This window comes from Salminus brasiliensis, chromosome 4 (genome assembly GCF_030463535.1).
Source record: "Salminus brasiliensis chromosome 4, fSalBra1.hap2, whole genome shotgun sequence".
NCBI lineage: Eukaryota > Metazoa > Chordata > Actinopteri > Characiformes > Bryconidae > Salminus > Salminus brasiliensis.
In genome coordinates this window covers 25,350,883-25,367,676 of record NC_132881.1, presented here as the reverse complement: position 1 = coordinate 25,367,676, position 16,794 = coordinate 25,350,883, and the positions used below count along the sequence as shown (strand labels likewise).

The 16,794-nt window shown below is 42.1% G+C and overlaps 1 protein-coding gene across 1 annotated transcript in view; it reads right to left on the bottom strand.

Moving 5' to 3' along the window:
- Positions 1 to 16,794, bottom strand: part of epas1b (endothelial PAS domain protein 1b) — a 54,773-nt gene that overhangs the window by 20,283 nt on the left and 17,696 nt on the right. Inside the window, exons 2-6 of the mRNA XM_072677722.1 lie at positions 13,341 to 13,531; positions 6,291 to 6,436; positions 5,804 to 5,888; positions 2,209 to 2,321; positions 1,096 to 1,298 (exon numbers count right to left, since the gene is read on the bottom strand). Coding sequence (XP_072533823.1) covers positions 1,096 to 1,298; positions 2,209 to 2,321; positions 5,804 to 5,888; positions 6,291 to 6,436; positions 13,341 to 13,531 — 738 coding nt within the window. The remainder of the gene's footprint in view (positions 1 to 1,095; positions 1,299 to 2,208; positions 2,322 to 5,803; positions 5,889 to 6,290; positions 6,437 to 13,340; positions 13,532 to 16,794) is intronic.

Sequence of the window (16,794 nt, the reverse complement as noted above, 5' to 3'; positions counted from 1 at the left end):
TGAACTGCCTGTAGAGTTGTTGAGCAAGTCTCCTGAAAAGACTAAAAACTGTAACAAGGTGGTTTCACTAATCACTGAAACGTCTGATGTGATATTTAGTTATGGAGGCTTTTGTGTTATTTGGTACTTTTTTGTTTTTGTAAAGCATAAATACTTTGTACGTAATGCTTGTTTTGACTGGAAATGAAGTCAATTAAATGAAGTAAATCAAGCAGGGCCCAGAAGAAAAAAAGGTTCTCACATGCAGTGACCCTGTGGACTATACGAACATCATTGGCCACTTGCGTGACAACCCTTTAACCAAAGTGTTGTCACGAACACATTGCATAAGCGTATAATCATTTTAGATCTCAGAGCCTGGTGGAGCAGGCGTTCTTCTGCAGGAGGAACAGGCTTGGCACTGCGGCGGGATGTTGATGCTTCATGGAGCGGCGAGGGGCATGGAGGCAGCCTCTCTCTGAACAGCGTGATTGGGGAGCAGGAACAAGCTGCTCTTTGTAAGAGATGCAGAGAGAAAATGCTGTGGTGTAACTGACATTGGGGTTGAAAGATGTGGTTGAGCTTTCAAAGTCACAAAACTATTTCCACTTATTTACCCCACTCCCTCCACACGCACGCACACACACACACCACCATGCTGCTGCAAAGAGATTTATAGTCCTGCTTTGTGTGTGTGTGTGTGTGTGTGTGTGTGTGTGTGTGTGTGTGTTGGGGGTTGTTAGTGTGACTTGTGGTATTGGGTGCTTTAAGTATAAAAATTTCAAAGGGCTGCTTATAAAACTTTGAGTCTGCTGTGCATGTTTGAGCATATTAAGTTGCTGGCCTGTAAAAACCTCGTATCTCCATTTTGACTGACTTTCGCTTTTTTGACATCATGTGAATCTGGCTCTCGTTGTTCTTCACATTGTGTCAAAATTCCAAGAAGGCTTATGTAAAGTTGATATTATATATATTTACAGTATATAGCTGGTACGCATGTCTTGTTAAAAACAGTGGACTTAAGTCATCCTCCTCATGGAGAACACATGGTGTACAATGGAAATTATGAGGGGCATCTGAATCATGTGTGCGTGTGCATGAGAGTGAGAGTGTTACCTGTCGTCGCAGTAAGTGAACTTCATATCCATGCTGTGTCGGCTGAGGAAGGTTTTGCAGTCAAGTGGTGTGTCGATGTTGGAGGGGTGAGGGATGGGTTCACACATCATCACCACACAGGTGAGGGGTGGCTCTTTAAAGCCACACAGCACGCGTGGTGGGCAGCTGTTATACACTTTCAGATGCCCTGTACAGTGCAGGACCTGAGGGGATAAACACAGTCACATACAGCTCACCCCAAGCTTGACATAGATATTACTAGCTATTACTATCACAGGTGTAGTTTGTATGGCCTGTCAATGGGCCATAGGCTGTTCAAGGGGTTGATTGTCTGTAATGTCTTGACAGAAAAGGCGTCTATTTTTTTTTATTATTGTTATAATATAAAAGAAATGAAGAGATTGGGGGGTTCATTGTTACTTATGTACCACATAGTCATGTTCTGTAGACTGAAGAAATATCATGCTTTTAAGAATAGACATGATTCAGATGTATGGAAGACCATCCCTGCCATTCTTTTGCTTCTGGCAGCGGTATGTCAAAGGTTTCGCTTAGTGTCTATACATAGTTTGACTTTTACATCACTGTGTTTATTAAAACATCTCCAAATCTGTCCTCGCGGGAGTCTAGTATTATTTGTAGTTATCATCCAACAACTGGTTTGGTAAATCAGTGCCTAATGGTGTTAAAACAGGTGAGAAGGTGACGGAACTGCATCTGTTCTAATGTGATCTGGAGTTTTTACAAGCAAATACCCACTTTTTCCTGAGACAGGAATGGTTTTAGATGTGTTAGGTGCTTAAAATCTACATTGATAAGTCAAGGTATTTAAGATACTACGTCAAAATGCCAGAAACAGGAAGAGGAAAAAAAACAGGCGATTTCTCTCTTCGCTACCTGGTGGGAGAGGGCTTCCATACAAATGTGTTAATCGTTTTCACATGACTAGAATGTGTCACATTAACACAATTCTTTGCCAAAACCTACTTTATTCATGTGCAGCTGATTAACACATCTGGAATCAAGAAAAGTTCAAAGCAGCATTTGATTCTGTGTATGAAATATTAAAGATCAAATATTAAAGATCAAATATAGGACTTCAGGAGAACACACCTTCCAGCTGGCTGATTTGAGGTTGACTGTGCGCCCTCGGTTCGTCACGGTGCACTTCATTCTCATGAAGAAGTCTCTCTCTGTGCTCAGCTCTTTGCCTTTCTTCCCTGCACCTGCACAGAAAACATAGCAACACAAATCACTGAAATTGATCAGGTCTTAGTTTTGCACATGGTGCGATACACTATAGCTTCCATGTAGCCTTGGAATTGTCCTTCTATCTAAATAAGAATAATAAGCGTTTCGTTTACAGCACGGCAAGTTTTGGTTGCATGCGGTATGCTTAAAACCTTCCAAGAGCTGCTCAGGCTGAAACATCAGGGTGGGCCGTGCTAGTAGGGACATCACTAGCAACAGCTTCAGCTGACTAAAGTCTCTCTGCGTTCATCAATACAACAAGAGCAATACAGAATTCTGTCCATGGCCAGGCGTTTCACCGCTGGGCTCCTGTAGCACTGCCTCCTCAACGAGGCGCACACACACCTTTAATGCCAACACAGTCAGCTAGCAGTCTCTGATCTGTCAACACCTACAGGAAGACGGGCAGCCGGCTGGGCACTGCAGGATCATGCTGCGGCCGGCCAGGCAAAGTGCCTCAAATAGCAACAGAGACACCCTTCCATACCAAAACACAGGAGACAGAACACGGCAGGCTCAGAGAGAGGGGCAGGGGGAAGCAGAGAGGGGCAGTAGAGGTCAAAAAGAGGGGGCACAGGGATGAAAGAGTCAGGTCAAACAGACGGGGTGGCCTATTATTTCAAACAGCCCGGCCGGTTTCTCCTTACATAACCCAAGCTCTTCTTTGAAGCTATTTGTTTTCATTGCTTTAGCTCATTACACATGCAGGAATAGAACATCCTGTGCCATCCTATGAACTCTCCTTTCATCTGTCTTCTAAAACACAGTTTATTTAAACATGCATCTATTACATTTGTATACACTGATTTTTGTAGCTGTACTCTAGGATATAACAGCTAGGATACAGCTGAATTTTGTAGATTAGCAATTGCTATTTTGATTAGCTCTCCTGTTTCTGCCTAATTGATCAAGGGCCTTGAGAGAGCACAACTGGCCTTGCTCTCTCCAGGGTGGGTAGATGGCACATACATCCCACATCATTCCAGTGCAGACTGGCGTCTGCTGGTCGATGCATCAGAGCCTGGTACACACCGCTTTCCTCCAAGCATGCTGCATCCAGACAGTTTGGAAAAAGAGCTGCTGGCGGCCTGCGTGTGTGTCACCATTTACCTTCCCAGTGTCTGGAGCATTGCATGCGATGGGGAGAATATGTTGGGGTTGGGTAACTGGTGATCCAAACGGGGGAGAAAATGCATTAAAAAAGTATTCATTTATGAAACAATTACAAAATAATAACCTGGCCAGTTTAAGGTGTCTGACCAGCTTAGCTCTTGACCACCAGCAGGCACGTTATTATTTGAGTTTAATGGTTTAGCTGGTCAACAAGCATGATCAACTGCACCAAGCTAGACAGCCAGTACCACCAAGTTTGACCAAACTGGTCAAAAGCTTAATTTAGCCAGCTGGTATGTTTTTCGCCTGGAGGACCAGCTTTTTAACCATCTTGACCATCAAAGAACAGTGTAGACCATCTAAAACCAGCTACCAGCCAAACGCTGGTCCTGATCTGGGAGCTAACACTGCATTTCACAGTTGGGACACCATGTCAGCATTCTAATATGATGGTGGTAGTGGGACGAAGTGGAGATAATTTGCTGCCTCAGGACCTGAACAGCTTGCTGTACCATGAATTCTGAAGCATACTGTCTGTTGATCTTCTCGTGACCTGAAGCTGAAAGGTTATGCAGTAAGATGGAGATCTTGGGAGCAGAAGAACAAATCTGATTAAAAAAAAAGAATTTAATTGACTGAGAAGAAACTAAATGAATGATTTGGGGTCAAATTTCTAATTTGAATCCCAAAGACATACCTCAGAAATTAACAGTTTGGCAAAGAAGTTGGGCTCCACAGCAGCGTTTAAGACTCAAATACAGTTTTAAGACTTGTTGGTTGTGGGGTTCACTTGGGGCAGTACATGTATCACATGAGTGATTTGCGCATTTCTTCTAATATAGATGAATTCAGTTTTGAACATTGATTGTGACAATTGTGTAATAATGAAGAAACAACAGCACTGCACTGAATATCAGTGAGCGATAAACCAATCTCACCAAGGTGACAACAACTAACCCTCTTGACTCTGGATGGCCCTGCACTGTTTACTGCTGTCTTGAAACGTTCCACAGGAGCTCCACTTCCTAATTAATACGGGCAAACCTCCACAGACATTACAGGCTTCTAAGTTACGTAGGTGCCATTGTGTCCCAGAACAATCCTTTTTTCCTTCCTCTATCATCAGATTGATACTAGTCAGTATCAGCTTCGGTCCCTTCATGGCTTAAGGAATGGTATTTGTCAGTGTGCTGGTGCTGCATGCTCGCATAAGCCTTCGAGTTATTTAGCAGGAGTCCAGTTTTCCATTTCTCCACGTCTGGCAGATTAGATGTACCCGTGCTGCACAGAGTGCTGCAACTCTGATCTTGGATCTCAGTTTCTGGAGCCTCTGCACAATGCAACCCACAGGACATTCAAGAAGATCTCTGGTAAACAAGTCAGCCTCAATTAGCTGATCTACATGCCCCTTTCAAACAGCGTGACTGATCAAAAACATATATTTCATGCTTCCCATTCTGGAAAAATATTGGGGGCCCCATTGTTCTCTCATGGCTCTCAGGCTAAGGGACAGCTTAGACAGGCTAAGGCACAGCTTAGACTCAAAGGCCTGAGGCTTGCTTATACACTGCAGAAACAGCACTTTAACCCTCTGGGGTTGTGAAAGGCATTTCCTCCATTTTTGCAGTTCTTAAATTCGCCTTTGAAGGCACTTGCATATAAGAGAATACTCACATGGTTTATATTAAAATGCTCAGAACAATCTCAGCTCTTTCTCTAATGAGATCAGATCCTAAACCTAAAAAATTTAGTTCTGATTTGAGAAACTTCTCATATTCCTGTGAAAACATACCTTTACTAATGTGGATGCTTTGTTTTGGTGCTTGAAATGGGTTTAGCAGAGTCTTGGGTTTACAAACGTAGTGGAGTGCATGAATACAATAGTATATAAATTGCGAGAGGCAGAAGACGAGATTCTCAAAGTCCACTGGTCAGTTTCACAAAAAAACATAAGACAAACGGACAAGAGGCGGAGACGAGTATCTTGACCTGTCTTCACAGCCTTGTAACTCCGGATGTGATGCAATGGAAAAGGTGGGCTCTGCAGATTTCGAACTGTATTCCTGGGCTGTTTTGTCGCAAAGATAGATACTAGAACCATGGATAACCATCAAATTTAGTGTACCGCCGTGTTTGTAGCTCCAGAGAGTTAAACTGATAGGACAGACAATAAACTGATACTGTTTCCCTTTATCATAAATGCATGTTTGCCATCTGGGCTTGTAGCCCAATTGATCTTCAACAGGCTTCCTAATATGGTTTCTGACACTGAACGATATACTGATATATATGATATAGGAATGGTAATGGTATAGGCTGCTGGCTGGTTGGGATTGGGACATACCGGCTTTGAGACTGAGGTTCTCACGGATTTCGTCATGGTCACAGGGATGAGTGAAGTCGAAGATACTGTGTCCGATCAGTTCAACCTAGAGGGAAATAATAATCATGTCATAACAAGCATAACAATACCAAAACCCACCCAAGTTACAAAACCACTGTCAGACACTAAGCAGTACTCCTTACTGCACATGTGCTGAGACAAGGCAAGCGCCCATGGCTCCTAACGGTCCCAGTGGCTCAGAGTAATCGAGGGGTCTGTATTAATGGTATGTGCTGTAAGAACAGACATTAGTCGTAGTTCCACAGGTGAGTCCCAAAGATGGTCCTTAACCATACATCTGACTGACCCATATGTGCTGCAAGAGGCCAATGTGAAGCTCTACTTAGACTTAGAATTAGAATTAGTGTTGTTCCATGTTACCTCTACTACCTCTGTGTATGAGCGGGGTGGTGTGTGTGTGTGTGCACATGTGTGCATTTGTGCTCACCTGTGTCAGACCCATGAATTTGTTGATATTCTCCGATAGGAAGATCATGTCGCCGTCTGAGGTCACCACGGATACAAAGCCTTCCAGTGACTTCAGGTAAAGGCTGTCCATCTGTCTGTCTGCTTCTGTTTCACTGGCACTGCAACCTGCAACACACACACACACAATTAGAAAATAAGCCCAACTGTGGCCTAAAGATTACCACATTCACAGAGGTGGAGGGGCCACTGAGCCATAGAGCACCTAACCTTCAACTGCTCGCTGGGTTCTAAAGTGGCTGCTCACCACTGTGTGTGTTTGTGTGTGTGTGTGTGTGTGTGTGCGCGCATGTTCAATGCCCTGGATGGGTTAAGTACAGAGGTTGAATTCTGTTGTACAGCTGTGTACGATAAGCACAAAGTGTGTTGCCAATGCTAAACTAAAAGTGTTAAGTGGACTAAAGTCTGTGTGTGTGTGTGTCTGTCTTTGTGTGTGTGTGTGCGCGCGCTCATTCATCTTGTTATGGTTCTTAAGGCCATGGCTATGAGCCAAAGCAAACCAGAACAACTTCATCCTGCTACTCTGAGTACTCCCCAAAAACAGTGACCTCCCCTTTGTCACTTCCCTTGGGCCTGTCCGCCCACAGAAACCCACTTTCACACACACACACACACATACACACACACACACACACATACGCACACACACACACACACATACGCACACATACAAACGCACACATACAAACGCACACATACAAACGCACACACACATACGCACTACTAGTCAGAGTAAATGATAGGACCTCATTATTGCAATGAATGCAAAACCCAGTGCATATGTGCTATGGGAAAAAAGGGGAATCGCTTTCCTTTACAAATGGCAGCTGTGAACATGAGCTATGAGTGTCTGTCAGGAATCAACATTCTGGACCGGTCACCTCAGAAAGCGTGTTGCAATTGAGGTCAACATGTTTACGCATTTCTGGATAAAGTCGCATGCTGCCTTGCAAGTAAACACTAACACATACAAACACAAACACACACACACACACACCCACATAGAATACCGTACACACAGAGGAAAAAGTCCCCAATGACACAAAAAAACAAACATAATGTAATGAATTGTTTTTCTAATCTGATAACTCTTAAGTAAACCAATCTACCTCTCCAGACTGAGAAAAATACAGAAAAAAAAAGAGTGACCATAAAGCCGTATTAACATTGTTGCCCATATCCTCTGAGAAAGCCAAACAATTTAGTCGGAGCATGAAGGTGATGCACGACGAGGGCCACGTAGTGCGAGTTAGCCCGCCAGCGAGTGAACGGCGTGGTGGTGAAGCTGGTGTGGGTTCAGAGAGGAGGTGCAGAAGGAGAACACAGAGACCGGCTCCGCGGTGGGGGGTCGGAAGCATGTGATTGCTCCAGTGTGCTTCCGTCAGATAAGAGGCTTTCTCAAGGCCTACTGAGGCCTGGGGCTGGAGTTGAGCCCAGCCTGGAGACCTGCAGCCCCTGAGAATTTCGCCTTTGAAGGGCTTAAGGGGAGCGAAGACATTAACTTTCATTTTCACAATAAAACAAAGCTTCTGGAGATTCTCCAGCAGATCCACCTCACCAGTCGTATATGTGGATGAAAATTAGGAGACTGCGTAAAGAAGGAGAATATGCAGTTTCGTCCACCACCTCTAACGCGTTCTTGACTGAGGGACATGGACCGACCTCTTGGTCAAACTCTGACGTTAAGTTTGTCCGACAACATCTGGAACAAATTGTGCCCAACAGGATTACGCTCGGGGAAGAATTTCAAGCTGCCGTAATGGAGGCCGTATTACACAACCCATGCCAGATTTCATGTTTGTGAGAACGCTAAAACAAACAAGCAGCCCAACAGCTTGCCGAGGGCTATTATTACATCACTTCCTTTCAGTCACAGAGATTAACCTCTGAACCTAGGGACTGGACACAGGAAGCAAAACTCTAACCTCATGCAGCTTCAGGCAGTTCCTTTATCAGAAACGGTGACAATGCAGGGGTAAGGGCATTTTCACAGAGCTGTATGTGTGGATTTGTACAGTACATTAATATAGATAGATATTGTAATAGGGCCTGTTATTATACAAATACACTAATACTACACCCACCACAATATACTACGGTATATAAATGGAGCAAATTCTGACAAATCATACCTGCTTTAAAGAGTGCACTGTACGAGACAAAGGCCTTACTAAACATCATTCTTGGCCCACTGCCCACTTAAACTATATAAGGATTAAATCAAATACATAGACAGAGTGTTTTCACTTGAAAAACAAGGACACACAGTAGCTGTCTCCAAATTTGCGGCCTATTTATTATCGCCTACCTGCAAAAATCCAGAGCACTATTTAGAGCACTATTATAGAAAATTCCACAAGGATGCGAACGATTCCATGAGGGAGGTCATTGCTGAGCGTGAATTTTCAACAGATAAGGGTATTTCATGTCTGTGTACAGCGTTTGTGGGATTGCACTATATTTTCAGAGACCACTACAAGATGACAGAACCCTAGAGTAGTGCACTACATGGTGAATAGGGCACAGGTTTGGACACAGCTAGTGTTTTTGATGCGAAGCACCAATTTATTTGAGTCCTAACAGCTCCCCCTTGTGGACAATCTTGCTAAACATGTGAGAGTGAGTGAGTGGGCGAAAGGGGTTTGTGTCTCAAAACAGTGCAGTTAGCTTTTTTTTTTTTGAGGGGGTGTGGGGTGTCATCTGGATACATGTTAAAGCAGCATTATGGAGAATTGGTCTTTTGTTGCTCATGGGCTCCTGCTCACCAAAGTTACATAGTGCAGGTAGCATCTTTCTGAGCCTGGAGTGGCAACAACAGAGGCTCAATCCCCCCTATTAAGTACTGGATCATCACAGTGATTTTGAATCTGCCGCTTTAAGACAAAAATCATAAAGTAATGATGTTGCTTTAACTGTAGTCTTAATGAAATGAGCCTAAAGTGCTTTACAGGCATTGGCAACAGAGAGGAACAGTCATATCTGAGCTCCCATTATAACATACACCAATCAGCCATAACATTAAAACCACTGAGGTGAATAACACTGATGATCTCTGTTACAATGGCACCGTCAAGACGTGAGGTATACAGCATTGTGCAGCAAGTGAACAGTCAGTTTTTGAAGGTGGTGTGCACCTAAAGATCTGAGCGACTCTGACAAGAGCCAAACTGTGATGGCTAACGACCAGCGGGTCAGAGAAACTCCATAACATCAGGCAGGTCTTGTGAGGTGTTACCAGTATGGTCAGTACTGTATCAAAAGTGCTCTAGGGAAGGATAACCAGTGAACTGGCAACAGGGTCATGGGTGCCCAAGATTCATTGCTGGCTAGGCCTTGTGGGGTCTGTTTTGGCAAATATTAGGCAGGTGGTCTTAATGTTATGGCTGATAAATGTATACACATTACTATTGTTTTTATTGCTATTATTATTGTTATTATTATTATTATTATTATTATTAATCAAATACCATATGCATAAGGGACAAGAATTATTTATACATAAATTATATTAGAATAAATAAATTAATTAATTAACATACAAACAAACAAATAAATAAGATTTATTTATAAAAAAAATAACATGTATTTTTTTATATAATTGTTTTTCCTTGTAAAATATATCCATAGCAAGTTCTTGGTATCTTTTCAGATAAATAAACCATTAGGCAAATGAAGGGTAACACACATTTTTTATTCATTTTCCCACTGGTTTACAGTACTGTACAAATTCAGCATTTACTGAAAATTGATTCCCCCAACTGATAGCTCAGCACAGTGGACGCTACGGACTCCTATGCCAGCTTGAATTCCATCGCCGCCACAAAAAACGCTGACTCAGCTGAGAAAGCATCTAAATAAAACTCCCTGATGTATCACTTTAATAAGCCTTAGTGAGTCATCTCTATACATCAGCGCGTGTTCTGTGTTGTGTGTATCGCTTGCTCTTATGTAAGAGGTGTTTCCCCGGCACCCTCAGTAAGGGTAGGGTGGTATGGGGAAAGGAGGGGTGGGGGGGAGGTGGAGCGTGGCGCCACTGCAGGCCCATGTTTTGGCTGGCCTGAAAACTGCGAGCGCCAGCTTCTCAGAAAGCACCAATCACGCTCCGATCTGCCTCCTCTAGCGCAGACCTCACCATCTGATAAGACTATCTGATGTGCCATCTCTTGGCCACAGAGCTGCTGTTCTCTACTTAAATCTCTTTCAGATCATGTCTTTGCATTTCTGCTCCTACGTGTACGTCTGCCTTTAGCTTCCGCGCCTGCCTTCGGCTTCAGTGTAAAACCAAACCAGCGGCTTTAACTCGTGTACAAATGACAAACAAAAAAGACAACAGTGATGGTTGCCAATGAAGAAAAACACATCAGAAGATATCGAAGAAAATTTCAAGACAATTTTGCTCCTGACTCGCTGTAATAGCTGACTAAACATAGGATGGAATTCCAAAGCCCTGGAGCTGCTCTTTTGTCTGGCTTCCGGAGATTCTAATTTTATAATCAAGACGTGCAAACAATACACACACACACACACACACACACAGGAACATCCTACACCCATTCCGCTGCTGTCCAAGAATCTTCCAGAAGCTTTCTCCAGTCGTCTGCCTTGCATCAAACCAACACAGATGTACACAGATGTACAGAGTCATAGCAAAACCTCACACCTCTCAACTGGTTCAGATATTCAAGAGAATTCATTGGTGTAATTGCCATTAAATCTGACACACCATGTAAAGGGCAGCTGCCATTTTCAAACTGTACTACCAAATAATAGAGAGAGTTTCAAAGAAGCACAGAAATGAATAAATTGAAAATCTGCGGACACCTCGTCAACCGCCTTCATCGTCTCCACCTTTATTGCACCGCGTCTCCTTCATTAAACTGCTCGGCCTTATTCACAACAAACCTAACGCACCCTGACATTCTAGCAGCAATGGCTAAAGCAGGCCCAATAACCCCTAACACAATCAAAGCTTTGCATAAAAGCAGCTACGCAGTGCTATAATGCAACAGCAACAGTAACGCACCCTGACAGCCAAAACCCACACCATTTCCTCATAACAGGCCCGCTGTCTGTGATGGTGAACCCAGATAAGGCATCTGGCTTGTGGTGTTGTATGTTTAGGGCTATTTTTATGTGACACCAGGAAGATGTGCATGCATCATCGGACACATGCTACTGTCCACTGTTGAAAGTATAAGAGCCGAGAGGAACTTCTGGAGGTTCTTCAATTCAAAAAGTGTGGAGTAACCCTTTTAAGGTGCTTTGAGGAACCTAAAAGAAAATTTTTTTAGAAGAAAAAGCTTCCTTGATGGTTCCTCAGTAGTTTTAAACTGAAGAACCTCCAGAAGTTTCTCAAAGATCTTATACTTTTAAGAGTGTAGCACTAAACAATAGTGACAAGGCAATATACATTTTCACTTAGAGCTGGGCAATATGGCAATATTTTATCGTATCGTGATAAATGTTGTTACCATGATACACAACATGCTTTTATGAATGTAGTTATAGTCAGTGCTTAAAGAGAAATGGAGTGCAGCATATTTTGAGCAAAAATCACGGTACTCAGTATGTTAGTATGGGAGTATTTGGACAGCAGTATTGCCATATCGCCCAGCTCTATTTTTTACTATGTATCTTTTATATATACACTCTTAAGCAAATTACAAAATAGGCTGAATGGCACACAGTCATTATTCTTTAGTTGTTTTTGTAGTAAACACTGCCTCTACAGCTAATCAAACATATGACACAACATTTACAGCCAATCTAAATCCATGGCTACTCTGTCTTACATTAAAAAAAAGAAAGCAAGAGCCCAGAATTATTTGGGCAAGGTCTCAGATGTTGATTCAGGAACTGTCAGCTAAATCACATTTCCAAGAAAACTCAAGCAATGTCCGCAAGCTTTTACAGTTTCTACAAGTGTTGTTAAAAACAGCAAGTCAAGGTCAAGATGACCTTTATAATTTGGGGAATCATAAAAAATCATTTTAAAAAGAAGTGCTGTGAACTAATTATGTCAAAATAGAAATTTTGGAACTGCATTTCACAAAAAAGAACACCATGCCAACTGTGAAGCATGGGGGTGGATCTATCTATCTGGCTTTGGGGTTGTGCTGCTGCCAGTGATACTGGCAATATACCTGATTTCACAAAATACCAGCAAATCCTGTCAACATCAATTTCATCTGTGAAAAGGATGAAGTTGAAAAGAAGCAGGGTGGCTTCTCCAACATTATAATGTTCCAAAATATACCACAAAATCAGTTATGGACTACCTAAAGATGCATTAGCAGACGTTTTTGAAATGGCCCTTACAGCCTCCTGACCTAAGCATCAAAGAAAAAGTGCAGCAGGATGACCGAATAATATGAACTAGAACTGGAAGCCTATTGCAAAGAAGAATGGAAATACATGGGGATGAGGTGTGGTGGTGCTCATTCAAAATCCTGACCTTACTAAAGCTTTTGTTTTACAATACACTCAAATCCTCAAAAATCATGAGCAGGTGTTATGTGTGTATTTATTAAAAATATAACTCGTTTACAGTTCACACACACCGTAATTAGGACCCTACCACACAGGGTGTGCTTCCTCAGAATCACATAAAGCCAGCCAATGGCATCTTTTTAAATTACCGCTGATGCAGCAATGAATAAGCAGACGTCCAAATACTTTTGCTCATATAGAGTACATGTGCGTGTGAGAGAGAGGCTGCTTAACATATCATTTGTTCATTGTAAAAAAAAAGGTGACACTGGACATCACAGAAGGCTGGGACAATCAAATGAGCAATTTTCCTTGTGTAACTCCCAATTCTGACAGTGCTGAGTAATTGCACGTGTTTCGGATGAGTTTCTTCGGACCTTTCGATAAATAAGGTATTCACATGATCCATTAACAAAAAATATTTACTTAAAAATAATGCAGACCAATATTTAACCAAGGTTTATCACTATTATCATTATTATCACCAGTACCATTATTATACCTAGAACTAAAAAACGCTTACCTGATGCAAGGAGTTTGCGTGTGCGGAGGAAGCTGATGGCCAGCCTCATGATGGAGGCCTTGTCCAGGTGGGAGCTGACACTGTGTGGCAGGGGCAGCTGGTGGGCCAGTTCATAAAACACCTCCGTCTCCTTACTGCGTCTGCAGCGTGCAGCATCCCGAGACTTCTCCTTCCGCCGCTCTGAGGTGCTCCTGCAGACAGGAGAATGGGGCAGTGAGGCCAGTGCTCACACACACAGCATCCACAATTCAAAATTCAACATGAATGAGTACTTTACTTTGACATCCTCAATGTATCTGTATGATTTTTTCTTCAGTAAATGATCCTGTTTTTACACAAAGAGACAACATCAGACATCTGTTTCATTTCTAACACTGTTATTATGAAGGATTCATAAAGCAGAGGCCAGGGTAAGAAGGAGACCTACACTTTCAGTTCTATGCAAGGGGCTCGGAAATCATCCTCTGATGCTCTTTTCAACCAAAAACAGCATAAAACAGAAAAACATGTAAATGATATATGTGTACGCCATGTTAAGAAATGGAACGGATGGCCAACCTTTTCATTCAATGGTTCTTACATCAGCACAATGTAATCTGCTTCATAAAACATGTAATTCAGGGCTTGTGCACATACTGTAATTGCCTCTGTAGGTGGCTGTAAAATACAGTATTACCAACAGAAGACACGACACGACAGCACATCAAGCTAACTCACACCAACACAGCAAGTAGTTAAGTTATTTTGCAATATATAAAAACATTCCTCCATTAAAATACACTATATGGACAAAAGTAATGGTACAACTTAAAGTAGCGGAATGCATTCATTAGAAGGGGTGTCCACAAACATTTGGACAGTGAATATTTGCATACAAAGTACAGCCTGAAATACCGAGTCTTTTGCTACGTGCTCAATGAAAAATCAGTACTATGACAATGCAGATTTGTTTATATGGCCGCACCACACTTTAGTTGCCAAAATGTTAGTTATTTTGCATTATACATGAAAAGGGCCCTTAAACATCCCTCTATTAAAATACACTATATGGACAAAAGTATTGGGACACCTGCTCATTCCTTGAAATCAAGGGTATTAAAAAGAGTTTATCCTGGTTTTGTTGGAGAAACTGTCTCTACTGTGCAGGGAAGAAGGCTTTCTACTAGTTTTTAGAGCATTGCTGTGAGGATTGGATTGCAGTCAGCAACTAGAGCGTTAGTAAGGTTATTAAGTTATTATATATATATATATATATATATATATATATATATATATATATATATATAAAATATTACAGAATATTTTTACATTTCTAATTAGTAAAGAGTGTTTCCACATAAGGTGAAAGTTCTCTGCCTTTTCTTTTGTCTTTACAAAGGTGAAAGGAAACTTCCAAGAATCCTTTATTTATTGGACTGCTATTAAATAAATAGCAGATCAAGGTCAAGACGAGATTTGGAAGACCAAGAAAACTCTTGGAAGCCATATAAGTTCTGGAAAAAAGTGCTGTGGACTGATGGAGTCAACACAGAACTCTTCGTCCACAATCAGCACAGATATATCGGCAGAAAAAAAAGAACTGCAATTCACAAAAAGGCCACCCTGCCAACTGTGAGGCATGAGGGTGTATCATGGCATTGGTCCTAAATAAAAATCACAAATGCTAGGCATAAGAAACATAGTACACTAAAGGTAGAGAGGTACTGCCAATAAAGTACATTATAGGTGAGAGGTATTGCCAATAGAATAGGACTACTGGAGAAGATAAACATGAACCTATTGGCACTATGCCTAATGCTAGGAATGGGCTGGCGGGGTATATAGCTCCACTGAGCTGTGGAGCAGTGGAACTGTGTTCTCTGGAATGATGGATTGTGCTCCATCCAATACGTTTGGGATGATGTGAGGTGGTGATCATCCAACATCCTGGCCTCACTAAACGTTCTTGTCATTGAATATGATCAAATCCTCATGGCAATACTCAAAAATCTAGTAGAAAGCCCTAATTTCAGAAGAAACAATGAACAAGCAGACAAAAGTATTGGGACACCTGCTCATTCCTTGAAATTAAGGGTATAAAAAAAAGAGCTTATTCGGCTTTTGTTGGAGAAACTGTCTCTACTGCCCAGGGAAGAAGGCTTTCTACTAGTTTTTAGATCATTGCTGTGAGAATCTGATTGCAGTCAGCAACTAGCTCCAGGAGCTCCATTATTTTTGTCCATATAGTGCATCTGGATAGTTTTTCAAATGGACAAATATCTGCGAAGTGCTGAACTGGTCAATGCAGAATGTAAATCTAATGAAATGTAGCTCGTTATTAATAATAATTAGTCATACATTATTGTTATTAATCATATTAATTAAAACATATTTATATACACAGGTATAGCAGTGTGACAACAATGACTCAAAACCTCCTCCCAGAATACCAAGAACATGCTTTGGTTGCACTTTAGAGAGAGTTTTTGGGGTCTGAAATATGAGTATGTGTTAGAGGACAGTGAAAATGTCAGTGTCACACAGGGGGTAAGGCAAAGCTTCAGCAAACCCGAATCTGAACCCACTTCCTCTGTCGCATGCATTTCCGCTCTGAAAGCAGGTCAGTGCCCAGAGTTTGACACTTCTGGTGAACACCAAGATCCCTTCTTCACACACACACACACACACACACACACACACACACACACATACATGCCATAGAAATAAGGCAGCACACAGACAAAACAGCTTTTCCTTGTAATTTTCCTTCAGATATCCATTACAAAACAAATGCACATTCTTTCATATTCACATAAACATTCAAACACACACACACACACACACACACACACACACAAATACACACACACCTGAATGCACGCACTTAATCAAAAGCTGTTTGTTTATGCATTTTTAGAACATAACAGTCTCTTTGAGCATCTGATAGCCAGATGGCAGGATAATCGCTCCTATTTCACATTCAACTCAGATACTCTCCCAGAGCCAAACCACGCAAAGCCCAAAAACCCAGCCAGCGGAGAGTGAGCCAGTGTCCTGCAGGTGGTCAACACATACACACATACACTCCCAAGTGCAGAGGAGAAAGGTCCTTTGCCCTCAAACAGCTACATCCCTCCAACAAAATACACGATATGGATAATAAAAAAAAGTATTGCGACACCTGCAAGAGTTTCTGTCTCTACTGTCCAGTCTCTATTGTGACTGCTTTCCACGATGAGAGCATAAGCGAGGTCAGGATTTTGACCCCATCCCATCTCACCCCTCAAATCATCCCAAAAGTACTGGATGAAGCACTATCTATCATTCCAGAGAACACAGCTCCACTGCTTCACAGTTCAATGCTGGGGGGCTTCATACCCCTCCAGCCTATGCCTGGCGTTGAGCATGGTGGCAACAGGTTCTTGTTCATCTGCTCCAGAGAGTCCTATTCTATTGGCAGTACTTCTCTACAGGG